Source organism: Tursiops truncatus, chromosome 13 (genome assembly GCF_011762595.2).
Source record: "Tursiops truncatus isolate mTurTru1 chromosome 13, mTurTru1.mat.Y, whole genome shotgun sequence".
Lineage (NCBI taxonomy): Eukaryota > Metazoa > Chordata > Mammalia > Artiodactyla > Delphinidae > Tursiops > Tursiops truncatus.
In genome coordinates, this window is record NC_047046.1 from 11,025,246 (window position 1) to 11,052,746 (window position 27,501).

At 39.3% G+C, this 27,501-nt stretch overlaps 1 protein-coding gene across 6 annotated transcripts in view; it reads left to right on the forward strand.

The window, feature by feature from the left end:
- TAOK3 (TAO kinase 3) overlaps positions 1 to 27,501 on the forward strand; it is a 188,933-nt gene that overhangs the window by 140,759 nt on the left and 20,673 nt on the right. For all 6 annotated transcript variants that reach the window (XM_033836922.2, XM_073790100.1, XM_019950242.3 and 3 more), the window contains 5 exons: positions 803 to 970; positions 3,492 to 3,698; positions 15,119 to 15,253; positions 24,021 to 24,257; positions 25,953 to 26,081. In XM_033836922.2, the coding sequence (XP_033692813.1) occupies positions 803 to 970; positions 3,492 to 3,698; positions 15,119 to 15,253; positions 24,021 to 24,257; positions 25,953 to 26,081 (876 nt within the window). The remainder of the gene's footprint in view (positions 1 to 802; positions 971 to 3,491; positions 3,699 to 15,118; positions 15,254 to 24,020; positions 24,258 to 25,952; positions 26,082 to 27,501) is intronic.

Consider the following 27,501-nt stretch of genomic DNA (forward strand, 5'->3'; position numbering starts at 1 on the left):
ACTTCTCAGAGACCCTTTTCACTTATTTCTGGTTATACAGCTCTGTAAAGAGAAGATAAAGTTGCCAGAATTCTGACTTCTGGATATATGGAATAGCTGCCATATTTTCAAGCATACACTATATATGACCACAGAAATAGAAAACAAAATATACACAAGTCTGGTTTTTTTTTTTTTTTTTGGCGGTACGCGGGCCTCTCACTGTTGCGGCCTCTCCCGTTGCAGAGCACAGGCTCTGGACGTGCAGGCTCAGCGGCCATGGCTCACGGGCCCAGCCGCTCCACGGCATGTGGGATCTTCCCGGACCGGGACACGAACCCGTGTCCCCTGCATCAGCAGGCGGACTCTCAACCACTGCGCCACCAGGGAAGCCCCACAAGTCTGTTTTTAAAAGGGTAGCATAGGGTGGGGAAGAGGATTGAGGCAGATTATAAGAAGAATATTCTATACTCTGCATTCTTTTGCTTATTATGTAGTTTCAGATTTGAAAGTCACAAGCTCTCAGCTACTATTTAAAGTTCTAGTCATTGTCACTACTTGTATGGTAAAGTAAACCTCAAGAATTCTCGAGTAAATTCTAGGACAAGTCCACAAAATGGGGCTTGAGGAAGAAGAGAAAAGCATAGTTATTGCTCTATGAGATTTATAAAGATGACAGGCTACATGAAATGAAAATCATATCTTGTTATTTCTTCAAAATCCACAGAGCTGTTTTATGTCTATTTACTTTTGTATCTAAATCTAGCACCTAAAAATATGTCTCCTCATTATCAGTTTCTGTTTTTTCTCCTCCCTCAATTAGCATGACTTTGTTCGACGAGACCGGCCACTACGTGTCCTAATTGACCTCATACAGAGGACAAAAGATGCTGTTCGTGAGCTAGATAACCTACAGTACCGGAAAATGAAAAAAATCCTTTTCCAAGAGACACGAAATGGACCCTTGAATGAGTCACAGGAAGATGAAGAAGTAGGTTGAGTTTATTTTAGCAGGCACTTATAGAATGCCTACTATGTGAAAATGTTCTGGACCAGCGCGCTATGAAAAACACTTTGGGGAATAACAGTGTAATTGATGTTCTCTGCCTTAAGAGACATGCAGAGTTGCAGAAGAGACATTCATAAAATAACTCTTATAGAAGGCGAAATATGAAAAATGCTGTAGAGGGAGAGCACACGGCAGGGGCCATAGTGGGGAGAGAAAAAGTCATCAGCTGGTGGGGATTAGTGAAGAGGTGGGCCGTTTCTGACAGGCAGGCCTAGGGCATTTTAGACTCAGGGAAGTGCGGTGCTTTAGGAAGATTATCCTGGCATCAGAGTGTAAGATGGATTTGAATAGGTAACATTCTGGATAATAATCCATGCAAGAGGCAGTAAAGGTAGTGTCTATGGGAATCAGGGGAAAAGGAACACTTAAGAAACACTGTAGAGGTAGATTTGATAATACAGTGCTTCTCATTGACAGTGACAGATGAGGAGGAATTTACGGTGACTCTGAGCATTTGAGCCTAGGTGACTAGAGTATGTCAATACCAAGAACAGAGAAAAAGAACCGAGGAGAAAGAGGAGGTTAAGCATGATTTCAGTTTGATGCCTACTGAGTCTTAAGTTCCTGGCATCATATGCTACTGACACAGTGTACAGATGGAGGTTTTAAAGGAAGATGACTCTCTGGTTTCTCATTCAAATAACTTAAGAAGGATTGGTCGAAGGGAAGGGTAATGACAATTGGGACACCTGAACGGAGATATCTAGCATTTGGTTGGGAAATACAGATCCAGAACATAAGAAAGAGGTCTGGGTAAAGGATAGTTGGATGGGGGTCAAGGACATTAAAATGATGATGAATCAAGGAGCTGAATGTAGAATGAGACGAGGGTCCATGCCACACAAGAAGAGGGAGACCTGGTTGATAAAGGCGTCACAGATGTTACTGAGCGTACACAGCTTCAAGGAGGGAGCAGCCAATACCATCAGATGCCACAGAGCAGTCGAGTTACATAAGGACCAAAAACAGTGTTAACTGGGTTTTACAAGTAGGGCCTTCTTGATGACCTTAGTAAAAATAGTTTTACAGGAATAGTTAGTATAAATAGTAGATTACCATGGGTTGTAGAATAAATGGGAAGTGACAAGGCAGAGATAGCAAAAGTTGGTTATTTTAAGATTCGTAAATTTGGCCAAGAAGGAAAAGTGACAAAGGGCAGTAGGTAGAAAGGTATATACATATAGGGCAGCCCTCTTCATATTTATATGCAGAAGGAAAGGAGCCAGGACAGAGGCATTGGAGATAGAGGAAGGAGATGCAGTTAAAGAAGTAGGATCTCAGGAAGTTCATAACAGTAAGAGCATTAGTGCAGGGATTAGCCTTGAACAAAAGAAAGAACTCCTCTTCCTCTAAAAATAGATTAAAAAATAGGAAAAGAATGAAGAATGAATTTTAGTTTAGCTTTTTAATATAAAAGAAAATAAAATTATTTTATCAATAATTATAAAAATGGAATTAAGAAAGCTGAATTGGAATATAAAGTCTCTTGATTGCATATATACAAATGAGCCCTTTTAATTGGGAAAATAAATCTATTAAAAATATAATGTATTATCTATCATTTTAAATTACCCAAATTACCTTTGTCAGTGATTCCTTATATTACCATGGCTAAGTAACAATTCATTAAAGTTATGTATGTACAGCATGGTTCTTTGAAAATAGGGGTTTTTTGGAGCTAAGTTTCTTTAATTATATTATTTAATCTTGTATCGAAAGATATCCCACTGTGATGGATAAATTATATGTTCTGATTATTTTATCACTTCTCAAATAGTAGTCTTTGGACGAGTAGTGATGAATACCAGTATTACTTGACAGATATATTTAATAAGATTACAGAGGTAAGCATGATAGAATTGCCTGAGGGAGGCAGAATTTAATTACCTGTCCAGGACAGTAGAATTAATATCCCTGCTTAGATATGAAGTTACTCAGTAATGACTTGCAAAGGACCATATTGTTTGTCAAATCTCTGAAAGCTCTCTTCACTCGCTTTGAGTTTCAAGTGACGACTGCCGTGTTTGTAGATATCCTAGAGGTCCCCTGTTCAGTAGCCTGCGGTCTTTCCCTAGCACCCTGATGTTCCTGAAGGTCTCTCAGAAACCTGGCCTGGTTCTGATTACCGAATAGCAATACAATAATATGATAGTCACATATCAGAGGAAAAGTCGCATATGACAGAGGAAAGCCCTGGCATAGCAGCATTTGGAGCCTTATGACCCATGCCCAGAATAGCCCCTGTGGAAGGCATAGAAGTGAATTGAAGGTGTCAGAAAATGGTAGGGGAGTAGTGGAGCCACTACATTAAAAGTTTATCCTTGCAGATTTGGCAGAAAAGCAACTTGGCACTGCAAAATTGAGTGTACTTAATAGCTTAGTCAATGGATTGGTACTTTATCTCCAGTCATTTTTTTTTAACCCAAGTGCCCCATTTTTATAGGACAGCGAACATGGAACCAGCCTGAGCAGGGAATTGGACAGCCTGGGCAGCAACCATTCCATCCCAAGCATGTCTGTGAGCACAGGCAGCCAGAGCAGCAGTGTGAACAGCATGCAGGAGGTCATGGATGATAGCAGCTCGGAGCTTGTCATGATGCATGATGATGAAAGCCCAGTAAATTCCAGTTCCTCTGTTGTGCACAGGAAGGTAAGTTTCATGGTCCCCTTCACAGCACTAGGCTTTGCCAATCATAATGAAGCCAGCTCAGGTCACTTAGCATCCAGATATTTTAGTTCCCCTTTCACAACTGAAATGTGGGACTCAACCTAGCACACGATAGTTCTTTTATGGTAAAAAGATAATGTAGGACTAGGCAAGTTGTATCTGTGCCTATTTCTTTTATTATTATTTATTTATTTATTGGCTGCGTTGGGTCTTCATTGCTGTGCATGGGCTTTCTCTAGTTGTGGCGAGTGGGGCTACTCTTTGTTGCAGTGCACGGGCTCCTCATTGTGGTAGCTTCTCTTTGTCGCACAGCATGGGCTCTACTCACACGGGCTCAGTAGTTGTGGCCAACGAGCTCTAGAGCACAGGCTCAGTAGTTGTGGCACATGGGCTTAGTTGCTCCATGGCATGTGGAATCTTCCCCAACCAGGGCTCGAACCCTTGTCCCCTGCACTGGCAGGTGGAGTTTTAACCACTGCACCACAAGGGAAGTCCCTATGTACTTATTTTAATAAGTATCAGTGATCACAGTCTAATTCCAGTAGGTGAGCAAGTTTAAGAATTTTTTTCACTATTAAGTGTGCATTTTTCTTGGGAAAAAAGGAAATTGAACAGGTAAGGATGGAAGGCATGAGAAAACATATTGGTGCCTAGTCATGAATAGTGGAGGGATCACATTTATTTTCTGAACTGATTAACTTATTCATTTATTCAACAAACATTGGTGGGGACCTTTATTATCTGGTAGGAACTATGGTAGGCCCTGTGGATACAGACAAAACAGACATGATGCCTTCATGGAGCTTATTATCTGTGGGGGAGAGTAAGCAAATAATCACACAAGTAACTTTATCATGTAATTATAAAACTTGTTCTGGGTAAAAGGAGGACTTAATCTAGCAGGGAGTAGGGGAAAGTCTCCCCAGTAAAGTGACATTCAAGCTGAAACTTCAGAAACAAATAGAAGTTAGCTACCTTGGGGTGAAAGATTGGGGTGAGTCAGGAAGCAGCATGTACAAAGGCCCTGTGACAAAAGGAACTTTGTATGTTCAAGGAAGAAGGGAAGGATCTGAGAGATTAGAGTTTGGTGAACTACATAGAAAGTGAATTAAGACCAGAGAGACAGCAAGGACCCAGATTATTAGAAAACCATAAAAGCATTTTGAGGAAAGGAGTGATAGCATGCAGATGCGGAAATCTGCTAAGAGTTCAGCATTGTCAGCTGTCCTTCTTTGAACTTGGGCAAGTGGTCATGTATTTGAAAGGTTGAAAAGAAGGTTTTGCTGGGCTCTCTTTTTGGAAGGAGCTATCATGGATGCTGATAGAGATCGACTTTTTCCTTTCCGTTACCTCTGGGGCTCCGTGGGGATAGAGAGCAAAAGAAGAGGAATTCTGCTGGATCTTTTTACTCCAGGACCTCTCAAATGAGCACCCAAAATTAGAAGAGAGACTCTACTGGCATAATCAACAAGAAAAAAGACGCTGGTCTTGAACTCATTGGGGGTTTTAATTTTAATTTTTACATGCCAGTATAGAGCTTTCTTGTAATAATATGGGCCTTTCAATACTTTTTTCTCCTTGGTGTAATCAGCTAAGAAAACCAGATGTTAATTTATAGTCTGAAATATCAACTGAGTAAAAGGGCAACCCACAGAATGGGAGAAAATATTTGCAAATCATCTATCTTATAAAGGATTAATATCCAGCATATATAGAGAACTCCTAAAACTCAACAACAGCGAAAAAACAACCTGAATCAAAAATGAGCAAAGGGGCTTCCCTGGTGGCGCAGTGGTTAAGAGTCTGCCTGCAGATGCAGGGGACACAGGTTCGTGCCCCCGTCCGGGAAGATCCCACATGCCACGGAGCGGCTGGGCCCGTGAGCCATGGCCGCTGAGCCTGTGCGTCCGGAGCCTGTGCTCTGCAATGGGAGAGGCCACAACAGTGAGAGGCCCGCTTACCGCAAAAAAAAAAAAAAAAAAAAATGAGCAAAGGACTTGAATCAACATTTCTCCAAAGAAGATATAAAAATGGCCAGTAAGCACATGAAAAGATGCTCAACATCATTAATTATTAAGGAATTCTAATCAAAACTACAGTGAAATACCACCTCACACACATTAGGGGATGGCTACTATTAAAAAAAAACATCATATAACAAGTGTTGGTGAGGTTGTGGAGAGATTGGAACCCTGGTGCACTATTGGTGAGAATGGAAAAGGGTGCAGCCACTGTGGAAAATGGTATGGTGGTTCCTCAAAAAATTAAAAATAGAATTACCATATGATCCAGCAATTCCGTTTCTCAGTATATATCCTAAAGCATTGAAAGCAGGGTCTCAAAGAGATTTTTGTAGACTCATGTTTATAGCAACATTATTCACAACAGCAAAGAGGTGGAAGCAATGTAAATGTCCATTGACAGATGAATGAATAAACAAAATGTGGTATATATGTACAATGGAGTATTATTCAACCTTTAAAAGGAAGGAAATTCTGCCATATGCTACAATATGGATGAACTGAGAAGACATTATGCTAAGTGAAATAAATGTGCCAGTCACAAAGAGACAAATACTCTATGGCTCTTAGGGTACAGAATCATAGACAGAAAGTATATGACTACCATTGGTAGTCAGAATCATAGACAGAAAGTATAATGATGGTTACTAGGGATTGGGGGAGGGGATAAATGGGGAATTGTTATTTAATGGGTACAGAGCTTCAGTTTTACAAGGAGAAAAGAGTTATGGGAATGGATGATGGTGACAGTTATACACCATTATAAGTGTATTAGCACTGAACTGTACACTTAAAAATAATTAAGATGGTAACTATGTGTATTTTACCACAATGAAAAAAGGAAAAAACTATAAGCAGGCTACAAGAATAGAATATATTATATATAAAAACAATATTAAATAATGGTATCTCTTCATGAAACCCATTTTAGTCCTATACCTGAGCTTAAAATTATATTATCTTTATTTCTCACACCAGTCAGAATGGCCATCATCAGAAAATCTAGAAACAATAAATGCTGGAGAGGGTGTGGAGAAAAGGGAACACTCTTGCACTGCTGGTGGGAATGTGAATTGGTACAGCCACTATGGAGAACAGTATGGAGGTTCCTTAAAAAACTATAAATAGAACTACCATATGACCCAGCAATCCCACTACTGGGCATATACCCTGAGAAAACCATAATTCAAAAAGAGTCATGTGGGACTTCCCTGGTGGCACAGTGGTTAAGAGTCCGCCTGCCAATGCAGGGCACACGGGTTCGAGCCCTGGTCTGGGAAGATCCCACATGCCACAAACACCTAAGCCTGTGTGCCATAACTGCTGGGCCTGTGCTCTGGAGCCCACGAGCCACAACTACTGAGGCCCGCACGCCTGGAGCCCGTGCTCCGCAGCAGGGGAGGCCACTGCAGTGAGAGGCCCACGCACCGCAATGAAGGGTGGCTCCCGCTCACCGCAACTAGAGAAGGCCTGAAGACCCAACGCAGCCAAAAATAAATAAATAAATAAATAAAAAATTAAAAAAAAAAAAAAAAAAAAAAAAAAAGAGTCATGTACCAAAATGTTCATTGCGGCTCTATTTACAATAGCCTGGAGATGGAAACAACCTAAGTGTCCATCAACAGATGAATGGATAAAGAAGATGTGGCACATATATACAATGGAATATTACTCAGCCATAGAAAGAAACGAAATTGAGCTATTTGTAATGAGGTGGATAGACCTGGAGTCTGTCATACAGAGTGAAGTAAGTCAGAAAGAGAAAGACAAATACCATATGCTAACACATATATATGGAATTTAAGGGAAAAAAAATGTCATGAAGAACCTAGGGGTAAGACAGGAATAAAGACACAGACCTACTAGAGAATGGACTTGAGGATATGGGAAGGGGGAAGGGTAAGCTGTGACAAAGCGAGAGAGAGGCATGGACATATATACACTACCAAACGTAAAATAGATAGCTAGTGGGAAGCAGCCGCATAGCACAGGGAGATCAGCTCGGTGCTTTGTGACCACCTAGAGGGGTGGGATAGGGAGGGTGGGAAGGAAGGAGACACAAGAGGGAAGAGACATAGGGATATATGTATATGTATAACTCATTCACTTTGTTATAAAGCAGAAACTAACACATACATACACACACACAAAAAGAAATTTTCTGTTTTAATGAAAAAGAATTATATTATCTTTAAACACAATAGAAGTCAATTATTCAGAAGTTTCATTATTTGTTGGTTCACTTGAATTCCTAAAAGTTTTCCACTTAGGAACATAAATAAAGTAGGATCTTAAACTCTCAGTAGGAAGTTTTATATAGTAGACTATAGGAATGAGGAAACTAGTTTAAAGTTCTGTCTGCCACTGTTAGTTTTATTTTACTTTGGACAAGTCACAAACCTCTCTGGGCCTAATTTTCTCCATCTGTAAAATAAGGAGTTGTTCTGTATGATTTCCAAGGTCGCTTCCAGCTCTGAAATTTTGTGCTCAGGAGCAAGCTTCATCCATGCCTCACTCAGGACAAGGTGTACTTTTATCTCCTACATTATGTATTTGGATTCCACTTAAGATTTCACTTGAAAAGGCTTTTTTTCCCTAAAAGCCAGTGCCTGGATCAGTCCCTTCTCCATGTAGATGCGATGGTAGCTACACTGTATTACGTGTAGGTATGGGTAACGTGTTGCCTGTGGGATTCTCCAGGAAGCAGAGCTGAGATGGTTTAGCACAGCAGGATCTTGTTTTGTTTTGTTTTGTTTTAATTAGGAAGTCCCTTTGGGGTCAACACCTGTGGGAGGGAAGAGAAAGAAGCAGCACTGGGCAGAGGGCAGAGTTGAACCGAGATGCATTCCAATGGCAGCCTCAGCCAACCCCTCCAGGGAACTCTGGAGCTAAACTGGGCCAGAGTGGCCAGGGCTAGATCAGTCATTGCATATGTGGAACCTGGGAAGGGTGCAGACTTGGACAAGGCTGCTCTCTCTGCAGCCTGTAGGAGAACTGACAGCCAAAGACGATTGCCGACAACTCCTTCCTTTAAAGGGGGATCTGGGCGGTGCATTTCTGGGTCTGTTGTAATTTGTGACCACAAAGAAAAAAAAAAAGCAATCATTACTGTTTTATGAAACATTTTCCAGTTTTGTGTTTCTAGAATCTTAGAAAAGCCTATACATCACTAAATTATCTTTTTTTTTTTTCTTCTTCTTTTTGTGGCACACGGGCCTCTCACTGTTGTGGCCTCTCCCGTTGCGGAGCACAGGCTCCGGACGCGCAGGCTCAGCGGCCATGGCTCACGGGCCCAGCTGCTCCGTGGCATGTGGGATTTTCCCGGACCGGGGCACGAACCCGTGTCCCCTGCATCGGCAGGCGGACTCTCAACCACTGCGCCACCAGGGAAGCCCAAATTATCATTTTATAAACAATGTTCTACCCATTATCTCATTATCCTATTTTATTTTCTTTTTAATACTTGTCACTATCTAAAATTATATTATGTACTAATTTATCTGTTATTTCATGAGTAGAGTGTAAATTTCATCATGGCTAAAACTATACTTACCTTGTCCTGCACTGTATCTCAACACCTAGAACAGTGCCTGGCACAGCATAGGCTATAAAATGAATAAGTAAATAACTATGGAATGAATGAGGAACAGACAAAAAGTACACAGTGAATGAACTAAATACCAGATACTAAACACCATCCTGTTTTGGTTCACTGAACATAATGGATTAAAATGGTTAAATAATATTAAATATCTTTATGGTTTGAAAGATTAAATAGATTTTCTCCAATAATAGTACTCTAGACAATAAGAACATGCTTAATAAATATCAAAATATAAGAATAAGAGTGGAGGATTTTTTTCCCCACCCTTGACTGTTACAATAAAGACTGCAGACATATCCTAAATTAGTTAAATCATATATATGACCAGATGACCATTTTATATAGGAAGTAAACTTACTTTTAAAGGCCATGTGTAACTGGTAAGGGCATGGTTTGCAATTAACTGTTCTGCATCCAGAATAAAGATGCCCTGATTTTAAGAGGACAGTTCTATCACAGATCAAGTCCAAAAAATATAAAGTGGGACACTGAAAATTTTCCTTTAATATCAGGATTTCAGGTTGCTTCTCTACAATCTTTGCCTCTACTCTGGTCTTTCCCAGGCCCTGAAGGGATCCTAATCTAATCTTCCCTTTGAGCAAGAATGATTTGATAAGTCTAAAGGTATATTCTGACAAAATAAACTTTAAGCACTTATTTCTTTTCCTCTTGCTAGTGTTGCCACACTGCTTTTTCCAATAGCAAGAATATCACCTCATCTCTAGACTGTTAGCTCCTCGAGGACATCTCTCTTCACGTACCACCTAGATGGGTGTCTGTCACATAGTAAGCACTCAATAAGATGTTTTGTGAACTAAAATGAAGATGAACTTTTATAAGACACAACTCTACACCTCAGTTCTTGATTATTCACAAATGAGTCCAGGGCAAACTCTTAATCCAGATTAGTTTTTTTTGCTGTAGCCTAGGCTGCCTCTGAGCCTCCACCATACACCTTAAAACCATTGGGTGTACAGCAGTAGCAAACAGATTTTAATATCGTCCTAAGCAACAAAGTCTATTTTTTTAATTTGTCAATTAAAAGTTATACTTTTATTTTGTTTAAGTCTAAAATCAATTACTGTTACTTGCTGCTGCCTTCTGTTAATATAGATCACGAGACTTTAATATATTAAAACTCTTTGTTTATTAATCAATTTGTTGTTTCTAGTATGCCTAATGAACTCTAGTCATCATGGCCCTCTTTTAGAGATTATTTTTAAAAAATCATTCTCTTCTAACTCCTGAAGCTTTACTTGACCCTTCCTATTAGTCAATGTTAGTGGGGTTTTCTTTTCCCCCTTCTTTAAAAATAGAACAGCTTTCACCATTTTCGTGGGAGGAAAAAAAGAGAAATGTCCTTGAGGGGATAGGATGTTCTAGTTTAATTTTCACTTGCTTCAGTGGCCTTTCCTGTTATTTTTGCTGAAGAGAGGGGCAGGTTCTTTGACTCAACTCACATTTGGCAGAGTAAAAGTAAATTAACATATGAAGGCAATGTTTCTTAAACAGAGCAGTCATACAAAACACCTCTCTATAGTAACATCTTTATCCTCAGCGTTCTGCTAGTCATTTTCTCTCCCCAATAGCTGTCCTTCCAGGTGAAGATATCCTTTTCCATCTTCTCGTCTTCCTCTGGCCCCAGCTTTTGATAGCTGTACCTGCTTAGGCAATCATTTAATCATTTTGAACAAAATGAAAGAGATGGTGGGTTTGCTGATCCCTTCTCCACAGCGTGAAAAGTATGGGAATCTATAAAAAGACGTCTCGTCACCAGAAAAAAAGCCATTTTTAGACCCACTCCCCCGCCACCGGCCCCGCCCCGCCATGTAAAGGTGTGCTTGTGTGTGTGTCACTGTTTTGCGACTTCCTTAGAGTACAGGGTGGCAGGTTTTTATGAAATACAAATTTGAATTCTGTTAAATAATAACAAAGAAAATGTCATTTCTCCAGAATCTCCTCAGACCTATATTCTTGAGCTTATTTATTCAGCAAACTTTTTTTTTGAATGCCCACAAAGTATCAAGCACTATGCTAGGTGCTGGGAAGACAGATTTTTCAAACCACATTTACTCTGCCTTCAAAAAGCTCACAGTCTCAGGGGCTTCCCCGGTGGCGCAGTGGTTGAGAGTCCGCCTGCCGATGCAGGGGACACGGGTTCGTGCCCTGGTCCGGGAAGATCCCACATGCCGCGGAGCAGCTGGGCCCGTGAGCCATGGCCGCTGAGCCTGCGCGTCCGGAGCCTGTGCTTCACAACGGGAGAGGCCACAACAGTGAGAGGCCCGCATACCACAAAAAAAAAAAAAAAAAGCTCATAGTCTCATACAAAGGCGAGTATAAGTATGATGAGGAGTGTGATAAAGGTATACGAACAGCATAACAGAGTCCAGTAGAGTGGTTTCCAAGGTTAATTTCAAGTTAACCTAGAAACTCTGAACAAGTGACCACAATATGAATCCTCATTTCGGAAGCATAAATAGTCAGACATTTAGGGAAAAACTTCTAAATAAAAGTAAAGCCCTTTGTCCAGGAAATAATAGTAAAGTTTTTAATCTGAAGAAGTTTTACTTTTTATAAAGAAAGGACATTATAAATTTACCAGGTTAACACAGACTTACTTAAAACTGGTCCCCAATTCATATTGGTATTTCAAAGAGCTATTTTGTTCGTTCCTGGATGAGAATGTTTTAAGGATAAATTATAAACAAGTCATATATTTTGTCTTGGTAAGGTAGAACATGATATTTGTTCTTAAACTTCTGAAATCATTCTTCAACATCAAAGAAGATGTTGGTCCTCTCATCAACATTTGTAAATCATATGCAGCGGTGCTTAACTGCGTAAAATAGCAAATTCACCTTTTCCAGTATTGATCGTAAAATGTGTTCAGGTCGGAAACTCTGGGAGGCAAGTATAGTCATTTTCAAAGGGGCTTCTACTCGAAGGGGTGATGTAACCAACAGACCACATACCCAGTAAAGCTGATAGTTTAATTTGTTCTTACTTGCTTCTCAATTCACATTGCCCTCATTTTTAAATTGCTTCATTATTTAAGTCGTCTGCAGAGTTTTGAACTTGTTTTAAGCAATGGTGTTGAATATTTTAAAATTTATTTCCCTATGCACCTGAATATCCACTGTTAGACTAAAATATTGCCTCATCCTGTAGTCTCTTGTATAATATTTGGAGACTTAGTGTTGGTGATCTGTTATGAAGCTAGTACAAAAACTAAGAAATTTTTTAATAAAATTTTTTTTTAATTTTAAGGAGATGCAAGGGATTATACTTTTAGCATTAGCATTATTTATTATATTTAAAGTAGATTAAAAATTTTTGACCTCTTCTCTCAGACTAACTTCTAAAATAGCATTATTTTTTAAATATACCTTAGTGGGTTATTTAATTAAGCTACATGTCAACTAAAATCACTATGGTCTCAAGTTTTAATTTTTCCAGTGTATTCTAATACCCTTGAGTTTAAAAACTTAGCAAATATGATGTGACTTTTAATTTGATAAGCAGTGTTCTAACCTACAAGTGTTAATTTTTATCTGAGAGAAAACTAATATTAAAGTTATACATATTTGCATATGAATGTGTTTTGTTTTATTCTGTTATGTGAATAGTGTGGATTCCACAGGTTAGCTTTGTAAATCAAGTTACCAAATTTGAAGTTTAGCTGCTGCCACAGCATTGAAGAGCTCCCTCTCAGTAAGTACACTTAATGTTAGCTAACTAATACTCACCAAAACTCTGACCTATAAAACCACAGGCCTCTACCTAGCCTATCTCTTCTGATTGCTAGCATTTAGAAGCATCTTGCTTTTCTGGGATTATAATATTAAGTAAGAGCAATTTTGGAGTTAATGTAATTTATTAATAAATATCCAGCAATATGAATGGTAGTAGATCCCAGTGCCTTCCTCTCTAGAACCTTAAACCTAGATGCATAAATCCCACACCTAATCTCTCTTTGCCTGCTGAAATAAGAATTTAGATTTCCCAGGAAATAATGTAGAAAATTTTAAATTGACCTCTCAAGTATTTATAAATTTCAAAAATATGGGTTGAGATGCATTTTTAATCTATAGCACTATCTAATAGAACTTTCTGCAGTGATAGAAATTATCTGTATCTGCACTATTTCACTGTGGTACCCATAGTTAGTGGCTAGCTTGAAACACAGCTGGTGTGACTTAGAAACTGAATTTTACATTTTACTTAATTAAAATATCCATGTGGCTAAAGGGTATCTTATTGGACAGCACAGCGGTAGAATATCCCTTGAATTTGATATATATGCCTTCAGTGGCGTTAAAGGTCCCTTCATTATTTGAAAGCAAAATAGACCACAATACAGTAAATTTTTAAAAAAATCTCTAAATATAGACGTAATGGTAAATACCTTCCCAACATTCTGAAGCATTCTAATTTTATAAAAGGGAAAAGAAAATCAACCCAATGATGAATTTAGTCATGGGTCTTCTCTTTTACATAGAAACCTGGATGTAAAATTTAATTTTCCTCAAGGAGTTTATGTGTTTTGACTTTTCAGCATTTTACACTGTATAATAAAATTTTGTATTTTTTAAAACTCTTTAATTTTGTTTACTGATGAAGAAAAGAGCAATTATAAAAAATTTCAAATAGTCATGGACAAAATGCAAATTTGACTTCTCACAATGGTTTCTCCTAAAACCCTAGGGTAGTAAGAGAATTAATTTCTCCTTCCCCATGCTGAACATGTACTATTTGAAAATCCCCCATGGTTGTACATGTTTCTGAGCTATTAATTACTACAGTATCTTTTTTTCTGAAAGGTTAGTGCTACTTACTGACTGGCCTCTCCATCTTTTATCGAGCAAAGCATTGCGCTTTGAAAGCATTTACCCCTTTAAAAGTCATTTCAATTGCATTTAAGAAACATCCATTATTATCTTTCCAAGGAATGTTATTTTTCACTGGGCGTTGCAATACAATTAATCATCTTTGCCTGTCAAGAAGCCCAGACCTGATTAAATCAGTCAAGGACATTAAATTCCAGCTTTACTCACTCTGGTGACCATACCGACACTGAGTTGAAGAAGAATTTGTGAAAGTATCATTTTGTTAAAATTGTATGCCTGTCTCTTTAAATCTAAAAAAAAAAAAAATCCTTTCAGAAGCTGTAGAGAGAAGGTGCTAGAACTGTGTACGATCATGACTGGAAAGCAGGATCCCTCAGTGACTGCCGAATCTTCCCAGCACAAGATAGAGAGGCAGTCCAGCACAAGCCTACACTGGTTCTAGGCAGAACGATGATCCTACCGAACAGATCTCAAATAAAATTAAATTGAGAAAGCAGATCTTTCAAGGGAATGAGGCGGAGGCTCGCTTTTATGTTAAAAGCCACCAGCATCCTCCTTGCTAGACATGGACATGACATTTTTAAAGGAATTATTTGGTTACAGCGTTTTAAGCAAACTGTTCTAAGGAGTCTGTACATTGCCTTGTTTTTTCTATTCTTTTTTTCTTTTGCATATATGTAATTCTGGAGGTAAAGAAAAAGCCTGCCAGGGATTCAGAAGGCATCCCACTAGCGATCAGCTGACATTCCTAACTGAAGGCTGCAATGTGTTGCTTATTCATTTTGTACCGTGGGAGCTGCGGGGACTAGCAGAGAGCTAAACTATGCATTTCAAACAGCAGTGCTTGTGCAGAAAGAGGGGTGAGAGAGAGGCAGCCGGCGAGGAAAGAGCACAGCTGGACTTTCTCCTTGTTTTTATCCATTTCTGCAGGATCATGTATTCATAAGGGATGAGGCGGGCCACGGCGATCCCAGGCCTGAGCCGCGGCCTACCCAGTCAGTTCAGAGCCAGGCCCTCCACTACCGGAACAGAGAGCGCTTTGCCACGATCAAATCAGCATCTTTGGTAAGCAAACACCCCTCTACCCACCTTCCCTTCCTTCCCCTCCTCCCCATCTGGCAGCCTCTCGCCCTCCCTGAGCCTCTCTGGGCTTCATGGATGGGAGGAAAGGAGTCAAGAATGTTTTCTCCCTCCTAATAATTTTATTCATTTTAGAAAAAAATCTGTTGGCATAGCAACCTGATCTGAGATATTTTAGCATTGTCTACGGCATGGGAAAAAAAAACCCTTTGTGTGTGTGTGTGTGTGTGTGTGTGTATTTATATATGCTGTATGTGCAAAATAAAAGGCCTTTGAGATGAAGTTGCTAGTCTGTCCAATTTTGTAGAAGCTATTTGTCTTTTCATTGAAATAATAATGCTAAAAAATATTTTAAAGGTATTTGGTGTGTGTGTGTGTGTGCAGAGCACTATGATTCTTTTTGTATAGATACCTGTGTGTATTGTGTACACACACATCAAAAGATAAAACACAATTTTTTAAAAATATATGGTTGCTGGCTAATGTATATAATTGTAGGAAATAAGGTACTTGCTTCCCAGGGATGGATTGCTGTTTCGTCTGGTTCATTCATTTATTTATTGCAACAATGGTAGTGGCTGCACTTCCCCGTTTAACCCCTGAAGAATTTCCTGGCACCGATAAAGCAAGAAGGGCTTTGTAGGAGATGGTAGGGATGGTTGTGGAAGAAAAGATACTGTAGGATCCTTCAGCATTTTTACTATTGCAAATGTGATTGCTGGATGCCCTTGTAGTAGCAAAAGGGGTGTGTGCTGGAAGAGTTAGTTTTCATGCCTCCGCCCCTTGGCCCCCCACGCGTGCGCGTGCGCACTCACACACACACACACACACACACACACACACACACATCGTTTCATCCTTGGCACTCTAAACTCTCTTTAATGATTTGCTTCTGAATATCACTTCTCAGCCAAAAAATTATTGAAATATTAGTTGTTTTGCTCAAATTGATGTTAGAGGTCACATGGGCAGGAAGAGTTAGTGTACACTGCCTGGCTATTACATTTAGAACCTATGATGACATCATCCAAGGCCGACCCAGAAATGATTATTTTTCTTGTCCTATTTTTAAAATCTGGTTTCCACTTTTATTTCTCAACTGTTTTAAAGCCTTCATTTATCTTTGGGATTGATAATGGTTTATAATTTTAAAAAACCCAAATATAAGGAAAATGGAAGTTAAAGCACCTACATATTGCTATGCCTGCTGCTGTCTAAAAGCAAGCAATTTAATTTAGACTGCTTACAAATAAACCTGGCTTTAAGTCCCTTTGTATAGAAGTTTCCTGTATTCTCTTCAATGGACAATTTTTCATTTTAAATGCATGCCATACTGTGTAATGGAGATCTTAAAATGTCCACTATGTATTTGCTAATGATTATTAAGCACCTACAAAGCATGCTTTTGAGTCTAAATAAAACATCATGAAATTATTGAATAATAAATACCTTCATACCATGATATCTGACAAAATAAGAAATATGGTGTGTTTAGAATATGACTACTTACCACTGACTCTTGTGAAACTTGTACCTTTATCCAGACCTGTGCATGTTGAAATGAGAGGAGAAATGAACAGCCACTGAGATTCAGAGCACCATAAGCAGGTTTTGAATGTGAAGCAGACATTGTATGTGGGTTTTCCCCCTCTGGGACAGGTTCTCTTCTTTTCTCACTTGCCACACCCGCATTCCCACATCATATATTCATGACCTCTCCTGCCGCCCAGGAAGATCACTACTGCCACGCCAGAATGGTCTCACGCTCACATTTGTGAACTCACCCAGGCTCCTCTGTGTGTATATCAGCCATCATAGTCTCCCTCTCTGTGAGTGATGAAAGCTGCTTCCCTACTAGGCTATCGCAGGGCCACAGGCAAAGTCCTCAGGTACCCCTCTGAATCCTACAGGCTTCGTAGTGCCCATCCAGAGAACAGCTGGGATCAGTCTCTCTGAGGGACTTTTGATTTGCTAAAAGGCCCCTGCACCTATATTAAGTTAAAAACAGAGTGGCTGATAGGCTGTTGCTGTAGCCACAAAATAAGGTGTTTTATGTGTAAAATCTTCTCCAAATGTGATGCTTTGGGAGTCACAGTGGGATTGATGCAAGTTTATCAGCATTCATTGGTATTTGTATTGAACAGTTTTTAGGGAGAAAAAAATTAATGAAACGGAAAAGTGGAATGGTTTTGAGTTGTTCCATGTCCCATTTTGGACAGTCTAACTGTTGGTTAAGATTAACAGTTGTGGATATTTTAATATGTATTACTGAGTACTACAGTTCTACTACCCATCATATTATTTGTTTTAAAGGCTTATTCCAATAGGAATATATAAATCAGGGCACTGGAACATCAAAAAGAAGTATCTAATTTTTAAAAACTTATCTCAACCCTTATTGTTTTTCGTGGACCCCTGCTCAAATGTTAAAGTCTACAATTACTTAAAATGACATAAAAGTAAGAACAAGATCATGGAAAAATGAAAGTCCAGGGCACTGAATAATCAAGTCATTGTTGAAACCTCACTTCTTACAGTTAGTAGCAATACAATATTGATTTATTTATTTTGGTTTTACTCTTTCTTTATAACCTACTAGCAGAAGTGCTAACAAACCATAGAGTGATACAAAAGTGAACAGCAAAAAGAAAAAGAATTTAGAAATTAGTTTTTCAATTACTAGATAATAAGTGATACGTGTATATTTTAAAGAGACTTGCAAACTGACAAAAAAATTGCAATTCCTCAAATTTTTTATATCAACCTACCTCTTCTACATAAACCTAAAAGAAGCCTAGCTCTGTGGTTTTTCCACTTATCATTTCTTTCTACATTGTGCTTTTTTTTTTTGCGGTACGCGGGCCTCTCCCTGTCATAACGTCTCCCGTTGCGGAGCACAGGCTCAGCGGCCATGGCTCACGGGCCTAGTTGCTCCACGGCATGTGGGATCTTCCCGGACCAGGCCACGAACCCGTGTCCCCTGCATTGGCAGGCAGACTCTCAACCACTGCGCCACCAGAGAAGCCCTACATTGTGCTTTTGAATGGAGCTATTGACAAATATATTAAGCCAATGGGCTACAGGCATTTACTGCTGGTGTTTTTATTAGTTTGGCACCTTAAAACTGAGATTTTTTATGTTATTATGCACTGTTGCACAATTACATTTGTAACAAAGGACCTTCATACCAGAGGAAACCCTGAGGAAATTTTAGAATTGTGTGTGTGTGTGTGTGTGTGTGTGTGTGTGTGTGTGTGTATACATGTATATTATAATAATTTAAGGGTAGAGATTATTGACCTTATTTTGAAAAATTAGGGAAAGGAAGGGCATTTCATGGAACCTCTTTTACTTTATCCTTTTTCTTCTTCTGTTTGAAAGTTCACATTGGGCTGATATGTTATATGAGGAAAGGAGTTGTTTATATAGTTCTTTGGAATTACTACTCATCTGACTTCTTGGGCTTTTGAGATGTGCCTTCCTTGAGTTTTTGTTGGTGGTGAATGGAGATCCTAACATTTTAATTAGATTAGTGACCCATGGGAGTGTTTTCAGCTATTGTTATATCTGATGTCATTTCCTAAAATTTCATAGTGTCCTGGGTCACCAGCACTTCCCATAGTAGATGTTACTATAGAGAGCACCAAGGCCATATCTATAAGACAGTTCAGCTTCTGGCGTTTTAAAGGAATTCTCACTAGAATGCAGTGGTCTTACTACACATGTGAATTTATGTTAGAATGCACATTAGGGAGAGGGGCATGAAACTCTTAATTTCTAATACCAATAAAGCATGTAAGAGAAAATTATTATTGTTCTATCCATTCAAATATAGGTTCTTTGGCTTTACCAGATTCAATAGAAAAGCTCATGTAAAAATGGAATCTTCACTTGCTTTGTAAAAATGTAACATAATCATTGAGCTAATTGTGAAATTGTATACCTAAATGAGTCTGATAGACAAGCATAAAAATATTAGAGCCTCAGCAGTAAATGCTACTGTTTCACCTCTCACGTGCCCTGCTGTTCTGTTTCTAAATGCTTGAAAATGTGTTCTCTCCCTGAATAGTGTACCAGAGGCTGCTTATCAGAATATTGCATATCTCCTCTTTCCTTATTCTTGGCTTTTTAATCTCACTAAGATCATTGCTGATATTATTTTTCACTTGTGCTACTGCCCAACCCACATGACCAAAGTCTCTCAATAAACGTGTTGAATGAATAAATGAATGAATGAATGAATGAAGTCTCTTCCAGTCCTGTTATCACAGGAGAATTTGGATTTATAAGTGTGCATTTCAAAGTTGCTCATGTCAGTTTTTCTGTGTAAGGCAGAATTGCCTGGATCAGTCATTGCTTTTATTATGAATTTAAAACATTTTTTCCCTAGGTGTTCTAAAGAGTGGAATGTCAGATTTCTGATGCCAAAATGTGACTCATTATTCTTTTTAAGAACTTGCTATAAATTTTATTTGTTCTAAGTGCTGAGGTAGCCAGTTTTATCATATGCATTATTTTGTTCCTTACACATAACTAATCTTATAAGTTGACTTTGATCTCTTAAGAGGGTAACATTATCAGCCACCCTCCTCCTCTTTTATCTTCAGTAAGTTGCTTATTAGCCTTCTAGTGCAGTGTTCTGTACTTGGTAGGCATACAGTACACTTTGGATGAAGTGGTTTGTTTTAGGGCCAAATTTTGCTGGAATTAAGTAGGGTAGAATGCAATGGATGTAGAAACTTTCTGAAAAAAGTTCAGCCTTCCTTTATGGTTCTTTATTTTTATTTATTATTCCAGGTATATGAAATAGTTAATTCAGAGTCTGAAATTATATATACTTGTAATCCACAACCTGGATATAAGTACAGTTTTATTGTTAAACTGGCCTTTCTCTTGGATCCACTTCTGGTCTATGTCCCCATCACCAGAAATGCTTAGTTGAGGGGGAACAGGAACCTATTACTCTTAGCTTGGCAGAAGAAGGAAACCAACCCATATAGAACACCTTGCTAGGCACAAGTGTTATCTCATCATAGCAATAGCTCCTCTTCAAGATTTTGAGAGACTTCAAGAAGTTATATGTAATTTGCCCAAGATCAGTTATATAGTGAGGGATGGAATGAGATTTGTCTCCTAGCAACCTACTAAGTGTGGCAAGATGATGCTGCCCATTTTTCATTGATCACATTTTTGAGACTACCATTGTAAAAGCCAGTCACTACATTTCTATAAGTTCCTCAAATTTTTAGAGTTATTCAGTTTGTAATTTAGACTTAACTCGCTCCAGCACTCACTTTTTTGGGTGTTTGATTTCCTCTATTACTTTTTAACAGAAAGCTTCATTTCTTTTCTGCCTTGGTGATGTGAATTTCCTCAGGCAATTCAAGAGCCTAGGGCCTTAGTTCAAATCCCAGGCTTTATAAAAATTAAAGAGGTAAATTACATGTGAAAGCACATTGTATAAACCATAAAGCATGATTAAAATCATGAGCTATTTTTAATTCTGTTGACCAAATAGCATATTCATAAGCCATGAAGTATAAACTTAAAACACACATGGAGAAAAAAACACACATGGTATACATAACTGTATAATAATATATTTTTATATATTTCATGTTAGACTTCATGAGCAAACTGTTGTTATACTTTTATTTAAATTCATCTATCTAGCTTGAGCGTGGAATTCTAAAACTCAGTATCTCTAAATGTACCTAAAAAGACAATTACTTTGAAACTATAGTTGTAACAAATGAGAGGTGATATATTACGAGTTTAAGAAAGTGATTATCCAAATTATGGGAAGCATTCTCATTTACAAGCAAAATGTCTCTCCTGGCATTCAGTGCTGTACAATGATAGCATGGTGAGCTTGTATTTTGTCTCTGCCACATGCTTGTATGATCTGGTATGCGGTAGGACCACCCTCTTCACAGGGACTCACCCACCAATTAGGATAGAAAATGTTCTTGACACAAGTCATTTCCATTTTATCTTGGGGCTGCCTGGTTTAAGGAAATGGCCATCCTGAGGATATTTTATGGACCACAAGCCAGTCAAACATTCTGCCAGCAAGTTTTAAATGTGTCATGATGGCTGTAGAGTGTGCCGTGCCTCAGCTTTGGGAATCTGATTAAAGAAGGGATGCTCAAATAAGAAAAAATAAATTTATGGGTAAAACACGTCTCAAACCCATTACCCAAGAACAGACACTTTACTGCCATATTTGTCTGAAAAAGAAGTGAATGCAAAAAGGACTAAATGGTATCCTTTCTGTGATTGGAATGTTTTTTCCCTGTAATTAAACTTCAGAAAGACACAAGTATAAGAAAGTGAAACACATGCATTGTTTCAAACTACTTCCTCCTTAAATCATGAAATAAGTACTTTAAAAAAAACGTTCTAATGATGACAAAACATTATTATTTTCTGTAGAGTTTTAGGTGCCTCTTTGGTGATACTATCCCTTTTTTTTTTTTCTTTGTCTTGAAATATCTTCTGTTCTTACTCCTCATCCTTAAAGAAGATTGTCCTTTAGAAAAGAGAAATGAATATAAGAAACCTAGTGTTAGGTTCAGCTGGAAAGGTTTCAAAGTTCGGCTTATGTTTAATGGTATACTTTGATAATACTATCCAGTTACAGAATAGTACTCTCTTGATAGTAAGGACTCAGTCTAGTATGCAGGGATACCCTCTAAAAAGAGCAAAGAAACAAACTGTTCTTTGTACAAAATGCACTTTGACCCACAAACTGAAAATAGTAGAAAGAATTAATAGGAGCATGAAAATTTCCAGTAAAACTTGTTTGAGGGTTAGGTTGGGGAGAAGTGTCTTATAGTAGTAGATCAGAGTGACTGAATTACTTAGTGTAAAACAAAACTAAAGTGATAATTGTGTAATTAAGGTTTTCTACTAAAATAGGGATGATTAGAAGGAAGTGAACAGGACAATAATGAGGGGTTGTAAATTAAAGGAAGGACTGGAAAATCGGAAAAGTTTTAATAGAAAGAAACAGGAGATGCCGAAATTTACATTTGCAATCTTCAGTTTGTTGGATATTCACTTGAGAATGGATTAAGGAAAAATTACTAAGAAAAGAAACCATCTGGGGCTTCCCTGGTGGCGAAGTGGTTGAGAGTCCGCCTGCCGATGCAGGGGACATGGGTACGGGTTCGTGCCCCAGTCCAGGAAGATCCCACATGCCGCGGAGCAGCTGGGCCTGTGAGCCATGGCCGCTGAGCCTGCGTGTCCGGAGTCTGTGCTCTGCAACGGGAGAGGCCACAACAGTGAGAGGCCCGCGTACCGCAAAAAAAAAAAAAAAAAAAAAAAGTAACCATCCAAAAATCATAGAAATCTTTTCTCCTCTTTAGGAGACCATGGGAGTGTATATAATTTGTTAATATCACTTTTGTGGGGAAGGGGAGGAAGGAGACAGATGATTTAAAAGGAGAGAGCTCGCTCTCACTCTCGCTCCGTTCATGTTAAGAATTGGAAATAAATCTTGTTCAAACTATTTTAAAGGATATTCAAGATTCCTACGACTGTTAGAGACATGATCTTTAAAAAGAAACAAATAAGCAATATGCTATAGTGCAGCACTTCCCAACCAGAGGGATTTTGCCCGCCAGGGGACATTTGGCAATGTCTACAGACATTTTTTTTTTTAGACTTTTAATTTATTTATTTATTTATTTTTGGCTGTGTTGGGTCTTCGTTTCTGTGCGAGGGCTTTCTCTAGTTGCAGTGAGTGGGGGCCACTCTACATCGCGGTGCGCAGGCCTCTCACTGTTGCGACCTCTCTTGTTGCGGAGCACAGGCTCCAGACGCACAGGCTCAGTAGTCGTGGCTCATGGGCCTAGTTGCTCCGCGGCATGTGGGATCTTCCCAGACCAGGGCTCGAACCCGTGTCCCCTGCATTGGCAGGCAGATTCTCAACCACTGCGCCACCAGGGAAGCCCGACATTTTTAATATTGTCTTGACTTGGGATGTGCTACTGGCATCTGGTGGGTAGGCCAGGGATGCTGCTAAACATCGTACAATGCACAAGATAGCCTCTCAAAACCAAGAATTATCTGGCTATTGTCAGTAGTGCCAGGGTTGACAAATCCTGGGTGTAGTGGAAATAGCATGGCTCTGGAATCTGACAGAAATGGGTCTGCATCTAGCTCTAATCCTTATTAGCTATGTGACCTTCAGGGTATACATTATGATATATCAAAAATGTGTAAGGGGGCTTTCCTGGTGGCACAGTGGTTGAGAGTCCGCCTGCCGATGCAGGGGACACGGGTTCGTGCCCTGGTCCGGGAAGATCCCACATGCTGCGGAGCGGCTGGGCCCGTGAGCCATGGCCACTGAGCCTGCGCGTCCGGAGCCTGTGCTCCACAATGGGAGAGGCCACAACAGTGAGAGGCCCGCGTACCACCAAAAAAAAAAAAAATGTGTAAATATATTTTGGCTGAATGAATATATTAATTCCCTTAAGTCTCAATTTCTTCATCTATAAAACGGTGGCGTTAACACCTACCTTATGAGTGAATAGACTGAATAAGTGAATGAGATGGTTTGTAAGATTAGAGGTAATATAAAGAGTACCCAACTCAGTGCCTGGTACATGTGAGTGTTCAGGAAATGGTAATTAAATTGATGGTGACAGTGAGAAATAAAATTATGCCAGAGGGTCCTTCTGCTTTGCCTGAAAGTTTCTCTTCCACGAATCTGGTTACCTGAGTTCTGTTCCCCAACCCAAATCAGGTTACACGACAGATCCATGAGCATGAGCAGGAGAACGAGTTGCGGGAACAGATGTCAGGTTATAAGCGGATGCGGCGCCAGCACCAGAAGCAGCTGATCGCCCTGGAGAATAAGCTGAAGGCTGAGATGGACGAGCACCGCCTCAAGCTACAGAAGGAGGTGGAGACACATGCCAACAACTCGTCCATCGAGCTGGAGAAGCTGGCCAAGAAGCAAGTGGCTATCATAGAAAAGGAGGTCAGTATGCGCACACATGCCCTCCTGCCACAGCCAAGCCAAGCCTGTTCCAGTCCGTAGCATCCTGCGGGAGTGGTGTGCTTTTTGGGGATGGAGAGACAGTACTGCTTTGGGGAAGGGGGTCCAGGTTTTATGGGGCTACTTAAAATTGTCATTAAAAGTTAAGAGAGTAACTGAAAGTATATATTGCATTCTTGTCCATTCAGATATATTCTGAGCATCAGTCCCCTGATGGGGGTGTGATACACATAAAAAGAACCAACATGCTTCTATCCTATGGAAACTTGCACCACTCAGGTCTGTTACTGTGCCTGCCTCACCCACAGTCCTCTTCAAAAGAAAACTGCTCTACAAATAGTCCCTTTTAGTGGCGATAATCCCTGCCTACAGCTGATTGGACTAGGGATGGGCACCTGACCAATGGCAGCAAGTAATTGATCTGGCTACTGCTTGGGTCTTCTAGGGACCATCTCTCTTTCCCATCCAGGTTCTACTAATTTTAAAAACAGACAAGAAGGTAATGGAGATTGAGTCAAAATATCACTTTATTACTGATAAATATTAGATAGGAGAAGTGATTTATATCTGAATGGAAACAGGTCTAATAATACCGAACAAAATTAAACAGACTTGCCCACCTAGGCACTGGCAGTGCTAAACCAGTCGCCTTCCCCATCCCCACCCCCGATGAGACTTACATAGTATGGAAAAGCAGGGGTGAATTTGTGCTCCCTGGGGATGGAGTGGCTGGGGACAGGGTGCCAGGAGTGTTTCAGTAATTACTCTCTCTCTCTCTACGTGGAAGGAAACATCAGAATTGTAGAAGCATTCCCCCAAACAGCCATCAACCTATGAGGCAGTCTGGCATGTAAACCTCTGCCCAAACAGGGGCGATGTTGATTAAATAAACCAGTCAGAGTCTTTCCTGGGAAGTTGATTTGGTAAATATGTGGAAAGAATTGTTCATAATGGAAAAGTTGTTGATAATAGAAGCTAAAGGTGAAAAGATCCATAGAAAGAACCATAAAGCAGACTTCTCTCTCTGTTCCCGAAGTAGCTCATCGTACATATGTGCTTCGTCTAGATGGTTCCCTGAAACTTAGATTTGGTTGCTTTCTTTTGATTGGGTCATCTTTTGTTTGGTCTGTTTTCTATCCATTTAGGAGCCCCCAAAATGTCCTGATATCCAACTATTGTGGATTATAGCAGATGCCTCGGGAAGCAAAATGTCATTAACTTTGCCTATTATACTAAAGATGACCCCATTCAAAAATCTGATAGTTGAAATAACCAATTAGAGAGTTAAATTCTTGGAAAAAAACTGGCCAGTCATCGTTATTTATCCATTTTTATAATTTAACCCTTAGGCCACCAACAATATGATAAAAATCTTTTATTATAATCCTTAGTTCACCTTTCATACCATGTATTTTGTATGTGTTCAATAAAACATGTTTATGGTTTACCTTCATGTTTTTCCCATAATTGGGAATATATTTTTCACTGGTAAAAATTTCAATTTTTTTTTTCTTGTCTGTTTAAGATACAGGAGAATCAAAACAGGCATTTACTTATCTGTGTTTTCACTGTTTGTTCAAAAATACTTTTGCACTCTTTTAATGCATTCGAGAATATAGACAGCTGAATTCTGTATGAAGAACAATTCATCCTATATTACATTTGTTATTTTATCAGGCAAAGGTAGCTGCAGCAGATGAGAAGAAGTTCCAGCAACAGATCTTGGCCCAGCAGAAGAAAGACTTGACAACTTTCTTAGAAAGTCAGAAGAAGCAATATAAGATTTGTAAGGAAAAAATAAAAGAGGTAAGAATACTGATAGTTTGTAGTCATCAAGTTGCCATTAGAACAGCTGGAACTTAAAATTGCTTCGTCTTACATTGTGATCAATAGTGTAACCCATTGATTCTCAAACTTTCCAGTAGAATCACCTGAAGTGGTTATTAAAACAGATTGCTAACCTACCACTAAATTTTCTGATTCAGTGGATCTGGGGTGAAGTTTGAAATGTGCATTTCTAACAAATTCCCACGTGATGCTGATGGCGCTGGTCCACGCACCACACTTCAGAAACCATTGATTGGCCTAACTCTAAAGTATTCTTGCCTACTTCTGGTTTGTCCTCCACACTTCAGCCAGTGGCCTTTTCAAACCATGAGTCTTATCATATCACTTCATGATTTTAATATTCATTGGCTTCCCATTGCTCTTAGGATAGATCAAAATACTAGAAGTTCATATGTGGTCAGCTACCTGCCTCCCCTCCACTCTCGTCTCACACCAACATTCCCCCCACCTGCTTACCCCGCCCCTGACTTAGTGCTGCTTCTGCCACTGTGGTCGCTTTTGGCTCCTCAAACGCATCAAGCTCTGACCTTCTCCACCGTCTTTGCTCTCACTCTTCCTTCCACCAGGGTGCTCTCCCCACCCCCACTTCCAGTCCCTTCCCAACCTCCTTGTAAGACTAAGGATTGCTTATTAGTACCATAACTTAAATTTCACTTCCCCAGGGAAGCCTTTGCTTGACTGCCTTGACCAAGACAGGTGCTTCTGGTTTTACAACACTAATTTTCAATCATATATATATGATTGGAAAAATATATATATATATATATATATATATTTTTTTTTTTTTTTAGTTATTATTTGAGCTATTTTACCCTACTAGACAGTAAGCAGTCAGAGAAAAGACCATGTCTTTTTTTTTTTTCTTGGCTCATGACTGTATCCCTGTGTCTGGTACATGTGAATATTTGATAAATGAGTGACTAATTCTTGAATGTTTGGTTGACGACCTCTAGTGGACTTAGAGAGTCCCCTTGAAGAATTGCAGTTTGATCTTAAAGCTCAAATTTCTTCACTTCTCCTTTTACCAGTACTTACAGGTGAATTGCCTGCAGTTCCATAGACTTTCCTCCTCATGAGACTTAGGACTTCTTATTTGTGGACTAGTAGTGTATTAAGGTTTAATAGCATTCAGATGGGACATTGATTTAATGTATGAAATCATTCATTTGAGCTCATATTCTAAGTTAACAATATGGGACTTAGCAAGATTCCTCTCCAATTCTTTTTTAATTAGGAAGTGAAAGCAAGCGGGTTGGGGTGAGCCTCAGGATCTTTTGCCCTGCCCAGATGAATCACTGGTAATTGTTGGAACAAACAGAAATTTGTATCTGCTCCGCACTGCCAGAATGGAAAGAATCTCTGACACTGTAAGGTCTAG